The sequence below is a fragment of the Sorex araneus genome, chromosome 5 (assembly GCF_027595985.1).
Source record: "Sorex araneus isolate mSorAra2 chromosome 5, mSorAra2.pri, whole genome shotgun sequence".
Classification (NCBI taxonomy): domain Eukaryota; kingdom Metazoa; phylum Chordata; class Mammalia; order Eulipotyphla; family Soricidae; genus Sorex; species Sorex araneus.
The window spans coordinates 72,946,720-72,954,059 of NC_073306.1; the positions used below are offsets into that span (position 1 = coordinate 72,946,720).

At 43.0% G+C, this 7,340-nt stretch overlaps 1 protein-coding gene across 2 annotated transcripts in view; it reads left to right on the forward strand.

The window, feature by feature from the left end:
* SPATA1 (spermatogenesis associated 1) overlaps nt 1-7,340 on the forward strand; it is a 44,021-nt gene that overhangs the window by 31,469 nt on the left and 5,212 nt on the right. For both annotated transcript variants that reach the window (XM_055138550.1, XM_055138549.1), the window contains exon 12: nt 3,000-3,098. In XM_055138550.1, the coding sequence (XP_054994525.1) occupies nt 3,000-3,098 (99 nt within the window). The remainder of the gene's footprint in view (nt 1-2,999; nt 3,099-7,340) is intronic.

The following is a 7,340-nucleotide window of genomic DNA, read 5'->3' on the forward strand; positions in this document are numbered from 1 at the left end:
CCTGACCCTGAAAGAGCTTCCAATCATTGGGAAAGACGAGTAAGGAGAGGCTACTAAAATCTCAGGGCTGGGAGGAATAGAGACAATACTGGTGCCTGCTCGAGTAAATCGACGAACAATGGGATGACAGTGATGATGACAGGGATGATCCACAGTTATTCATAGTTGAGTTTCAGGCATACAATGTTCCAACACCACTCCACATCCAGTGTTGCCAGTTTCCCTTCATCCCCCATCCTGCCTCCTTGACAGGCACATTTTTAAGTTTGAATTCCATGTTCACAGTATTGTTGGCACTGTAGTTTAGATGTACACAAACACCACACCTCTGCACCATCAGTATGCTCAAGGCCTCTGACCCCTATCCCTCTTACCTCCCATCCATCTCTTCTTCTCCTCCGCCTCCATTTCTTTTCCTACGTGTTCCTATAATTTTTGTGATCAGGGTCAAGGGTAATTTGGATAGCCCCTCTTTGATAATATGCATTCTCACCTGTTATTTTTCTGTATACAACAGATAAATGAGATCCTCAGGTAAAAACTTTTAAGATATACCTTCTAACAAAGCCTCAAATATATATCCTAGTATTTTCAATTATAATTGACATAGTAAATCATATGTACCCATAATTTACTGTCCTTATAACTGGAAGTCGGTGCCTTTTAACCCATTTCCTCCATACCTACCCACAGTTCCTACTTCTGTCACTGTCACTGTCATCCCGTTGCTCATCAATTTGCTCAAGCGGGAACCAGTAGTGTCTCTCCTTGTGAGACTTGTTGTTACTGTTTTTGGCATATTGAATACACCACGGGTAGCATGCCAGGCTCTGTCGTGCGGGCGCAATACTCTCGGTAGCTTGCCGGGCACTCCGAGAGGGGCAGAGGAATCGAACACAGGTTGTCCACGTGCAAGGCAAAAGCCCTACCACTGTGCTATCACTCCAGTCCTTCCTACTTCTAATAACTATTAATCTGTTACGAAGAGTAACACTTGTGTTGTTTTACATAAATTTTATATAAAACCCAAATAGGCTTGTTATAGTTTGCCCATATTGACTGGTACAGTTTTTAACATAAATTATACTTTTTAAAAAATCTTGTTTTATCAAGTTCACAGAGGTAGCTTAAGTTTTAAAATATTTCTGTATTGACCATTTTACCTTATAAACTTTTCTGAACACAAACAACCTAAAAAGCCTTTATGTATTAAATAGGTTTTCTAGTATTAACTAGGTTTTCTCATAAAAATACTGTTTGTTATGTATTTTATTTTATTTATTTATTTAATTGTTTGTTTATTTATTTTTTGCTTTTTAGGTCACACCCGGCAATGCACAGGGGTTACTCCTGGCTCTTGCACTCAGGAATAACTCCTGGCGGTGCTCGGAGGACCATATGGGATGCTGGGAATCTAACACGGGTCGGCCATGTGAAAGGCAAACGCCCTACACGCTGTGCTATGACTCCAGCCCCTGTTATGTATTTCAAAGTAATTCTTATCTGATTCAGCACATAAAGCATTACATCAATTTGTAAAGCCTTTCAAATCTAAAGCTTCTTTTATCATTTTTATTATTCTACCCTTTATTATGGGCTGGAGCAATAGCACAGCAGTAGGGCGTTTGCCTTGCACACAGCTGACCCAGGTTCAATTCCTCTGCCCCTCTCGGAGAGCCCGGCAAGCTACTGAGAGTATCTCGCCCGCATGGCAGAGCCTGGCAAGCTACCTGTGGTGTATTTGATATGCCAAAAACAGTAACAAGTCTCACGTCATGGAGACGTTACTGGTGCCCGCTCGAGCAAATCGATGAGCAACGGGATGACAGTGACTGTGACAGTGACCCTTTTATATGCTACATCCTCCTTTCCTTGAGATGCTAGGAGGCTTACAAAAGCATCTCTGAAAATAACTTCTGAGAGTTGTGAGGAGAGTATTGCTCCAAGTATTCTAAACAAGAGACTTAGGAAAACATTTCTAGCTTGGGTTTTTCAGCAATTAAAGAAGAGAGCTACATTTCACACCTATCCTTCTCCAACTCTTACAAAATGTCAACACCATTTCTACTCAGGTGACTACCTGGTCTGTAGGTGCTATTTGATAAACATCAGCTGAATTAACCTTAAGCCTCTGCTTGACTTACTTAACCTTTTTTTAAAAAATATTTTCCAATTGGGACTGGAGCGATAGCACAGCGGGTAGGGTGTTTGCCTTGCACATGGCCAACCTGGGTTCGATTGCTTCATCCCTCTCAGAGAGCTGGTCAAGCTGCTGAGAGTATCCCGGCACACGGCAGAGCCTGGCAAGCTACCTGTGACATATTGGATATGCCAAAAACAGTAACAAGTCTCACAATGGAGACATTACTGGTACCCACTCGAGCAAATTGATTAATAACGGGATGACAGTGCCACAGTGCCATTTTCCAATTGAGGGGCTGGAGTAATAGCACAGCAGGTAAGGTATTTGCCTTGCACGAGTTTGATTCCCCGAATCCCATATGGCTCCGAGCACCGCCAGGAGTAATTCCTGAGTGCAGAGCCAGGAGTAACCCCTGTGCATCACCGGGTGTGACCCAAAATGCAAAAAAAAAAAAAAAAAAAAAATCAATGAAATAAATATAATTTACTCCAAAGCAATATGCTGATTTTAATGGAATAAGTTATATTTATGATTTATTCATATAATACTTATCATAGTTTGTATCTTTTTTTCATAGTTTGTTTCAATAGGCAGTTAAAAATAAAAATGGGGAGTCGGAAAGATTGTACAGGGTTTAGGTGCTTGCTTTGCCAACAGTGGACCTGATTCAGTCTCTGGCACTGCATATGGTTCCCCAAATACCATCAGGGATGAGCCCTGAGCGCAAAACCAGGAATAAGTCCTGGGCACAGCAGGGTGGTGCCAAAAAATGGGGGGCAGGGAGTAAAATAAATAGAAAATAAATTTAAATTATAGAATTATTCTAAATAAAGATATCTTTACATATCCCACACAGAATTATTTTATAATCAAGATCACTGAGTTACAACATGCAATTGACCAGCTTAAGAGAAAATTGGATACTGACAAAATGAAACTTATAATAGAAACAAAGGTAATTTAAATTTATTTTTATTATATTTATAAAATTTATCTTGAAATAAAATATTTTGGAATTCTAATTTGGGGTATTAATAGCATAAGTGTAGTAGGAATTATTTCTAAAACAACCCTAGCAAGAAAGAGCATACATGAAACCAAATGCAAGAATAAAAGTTCTTTTTAACTTTTTCATAGAATGACTGTGAGATAGATCCTTACAAAGCTGTTGATGATTAGATTTCAGTCATACCGTATTCCAACAGCATCCCTCCACCAGTGTCCATTTCCCAGCACCAGTGTCCCCAAGTTCCCTCCCATCACCCCCAACTTCCCACCCCCTGCCTGCCTCTATGGCAGGGACATTTCTCTCTCTGTCTCTGCCTCTCTGTGTGTCTGTCTCTCTCTCTGTCTCTGTCTCTCTACCCCCCACCCCAATGCCACACCCCTTTGGGGCATTGTGGTTTGCAGTATTGGTACTGAAAGGTTATCAAGAAAATCCCTTTACCTGCTTAAAAACCCCAGATCTTATTCAGCATGATCATTCCCAGCTATTGTCATACTAGCCTCTTCTCTAACTTACCTACCTACCCTCAGCCCACCCCCCACTTTTAGTTAGTCCCAACCATTGACCAGTCCTCCTAGCTCCTGTTTTCCCTGGCCATGGATATTAGTCTTTATATATATATATATATATACACATATATATGTATATGTATATATGTATGTGTATGTATATACATATATATATATATTTGGTGTTATGAGAACGATGTCATCAGCGAAGCGGAGGTGGTGTTGTTGCCGACCATCTATCTTCACTCCCATTCCTTCCCATTCCAGTAGTTGCATGATGTTCTCAGGGGCGGCACTGAAGAGTTTTGGTGAAATGGTATCACCCTGCCGCACCCCTCTCTTTACATCAATGATCACTTCCTTGTAGAATGGTGAGATCCTGGTGGTGAATCCACAAAACAGCTCGCAGAGGATTTTGATATACTCAGTTTGAACGCCCTGTTTGACCAGGACTTCGATGACCGCCTCAGTCTCAATAGAATCGAAGACCTTCTTTAAGTCGATGAATGTTAGACATAGCAGCATCCTGAACTCTCGCGAAACTTCAATGAGTCAGGTCACTGTGTGGATATGGTCTATCATGCTGGATCCCCTTCGGAACCTGGCTTGCTCGCATGGTTGTCCTTCGTCTAGTGTTCTGCCTATTCTATTCAGAATGACACGAGTGAATAACTTGTAGACGACAGACAGCAGGCAGATTGGGCGATAGTTGCCGATGTCGTGGATGTCTCCCTTCTTGTACAACAGAACGGTTTTACTGGTTTTCCACTGGGACGGAACCTTGCATTCAGACAGGTAGCGTGTGAAGAGTTGGGCCAGTGTATTGATGAGTACTGGCGGCAGATTCTTCAGGTGTTCGGGTCTGACCTTGTCCGGACCAGGTGCTGTTCGCGTCTTTACCAGCGAAATGGCGTGTCGGATTTCAGAAGGGAGAAAGTTGGGAACGACATATCCATCCTGCACAATTTGGTATGTGGGCAGATGGACATGCTGTCAAAGAGATCTGAGTAGAAGTCGTGAATAATTTTCTCCATTTCCTTTCTGAAGGATGTGATAGATCCATCGGGACGTCAGAGGGCAGTCATTTTGGTCTTGTAGTTGGCGAAGGACAGGCGAGCATTGCGAATACTTTTCCTGGCTTCTGCTGCACTGGCCGACACTGCTGCTCTTCTCTCTTTGAGGTGTTCCTTAATCGAATGTCTGCACAGCTTTGTGAGCTCGGATGTTAGCTTGTGGTTGCCTGAAGCTCGTGCCAAACCACATTGACGAATGAGCTCGAGAGTTTCTGAAGACAGGCGTCTGTTTGTGGCTTTCTCACTCTCGGCATTCTTCGCACAGACATGGAGATGCTGAACCAGTCGATCGTATTCCTCATCGATGTTGTCAAGGACGGCATCTTCCCACGTTGCTACAATAGTGCCAAAGAGCTCCCAGTTGGTGGTCATTCTGGGAGTTGTCTTCTTAGACTTAAATTTTGCAGACCTTTCTCCCCACTCTGTGAAGTAGAATTTCGCACAAAGGAGACGGTGGTCTGATCCCGTTTGGAATTTTGGGACAACAGCGACATTGGTCAGGCAAAACCTTTGATTAAATATGATGTGGTCAATTTCATTGTGGAACTGTCCACCAGGAGACTCCCATGTCCAGCGTTTAGATTCAGCCTTCTGGAACTATGAGTTACCATGGATGGTCTTGGTCGACATGATGAATTCAAACAGTCACTCACTCTGACCATTCCATTCTAGGCCATGTGTCCCAATGCGGAGTTCTTTGGGCGACCTTCTCGGACCTATCTTGGCATTAAAATCACCAACAATGATCTTGTAGAAGGTGTGGTCTTCTTTATAGAACTTCTCCAGTTCCATGTAGAACCTCTCAATTTCTTCTTCATCGTAGTTGGAAGTTGGTGCATAGACGATGAAGACAGAAACTGCAGGCAGGGAGCCACATCTATTCAAGTGTGAATCGTCCAATTCAGGTTGTTAGGTATTCGAATGAATCAATGCTCATGGCCAAGTTCGTGTTGACAAGGACACCAACACACCAACGCCTCTGTTGTCGCATGTTCTGAGGAACAATTCTTTTCGAGTGTCGAAAATGGCGTGATATGATTGATATCTCCTCGTTTCGGTCAGACCAATGATGTCGTACTTGATCTTCTGCGCTTGCACCATCAGGTCTTCTATGGCACAAATGCTGACCAACTTCAACCATGAGTATGGGAAGGTCGGATTGCAGCTGAATCTCAACAAGACGATGTTCATGAAAAACAAACTGGTCCCTGAAGCTCCATTAGCTCTCAATGGAACAAACATCTCTGAATGCAGCAGCTATGTGTACCTGGGTCGAGAAATCAACATGAGGAACGACTTGGTGCCAGAACTGCACAGGAGGAAGAGAGCAGAGTGGAATGCATTCAAGAGCATCGAAGAGGTAGTTAAGAGAACGAAGAACTTCTGACTCCGGGCATATCTTTTCAATTTCACCATTCTTCCTGCACTAACATATGCCTCAGAGACCTGGGCCCTCCGAAAACAGGATGAGAATGCTATTAGGGTATCCCAAAGAGGAATCGAAAGAGCTATGCTGGGAATATCATGTCTCACTCAAGTGAGAGAAGGAATCCGGAGTTCTGACCTCCGTCGACGGTCAAAAATTAGGGATGCTTCTCGTTTGCCAAGGCATCAGAAATCAGATAGGCCAGTCATGCAATGCGATTCAGAGACGACCACTGGACAAGAGCTCTTACCAACTGGATTCCACAGGACATCAGAAGACCTCGTGGCCGCCCACCAACTAGATGGTCAGATTTCTTCGTCAAATCTCTGAATGAATGATTTGGGGCTCTTCCTGTTCCTGGAGCGAGCAGATTTCATTGGGCTACACTAGTTTGCGACAGGGACAAATGGAGACATAACTGGCTCCCGTTCGAGCAAATTGAAGATCAACGGTGCTACAAGTGATACAAGTGAAGTGATATATATATACATACATACATATATTTTATATATATATATACTTAAGTACATATTTCAACAGTATTCCAACAGCATCCCTCCACCAGTGTACATTTCCCAGCACCAGTGTCCCCAGGTTCCCTCCCATCACCCCCCAACTCCCCATTCCATATTCCATTCCATGCCATAGAGGCAGGCAGGGACCTCTCTCTCTTCTCTCTCTCTCTCTCTGTGTCTCTGTCTGTCTGTCTGTCTCTCTCTCCCCTCCCCAAATGAATATCACAAATGAATGAAGTCATTCTATATCTGTCCCTCTCCTCCTGACTCATTTCACTCAGCATGATACTCTCCATGTCCATCCATTTAGAGGCAAATTTCATGACTTTGTTTTACCTAACAGCTGCATGGTATTCATGGATTACCAGTACACATGGTATTGTATAGATGTGCCATAGTTTCTTTATCCATTCCTCTGTTTTGGGGCACTCAGGTTGTTTCCAGATTCTGGCTATGGTCAGTAGTGCTACAATGAACATAGGAGTGCAGATGGTGTTTCTGCTGTGTGTTTTTGGGCCCCCAGCATATATTCCAGAAATGGCATTGCTGAATCAAATGGGAGTTCAAGGAATAAAATTTTTGAAAATTTTTACTAAGGATTTAATGAGGAAGTTCTACTAAGGAACTAAGGAAAATGGCACTATGAATCAGTATAAATGTAGCTCATG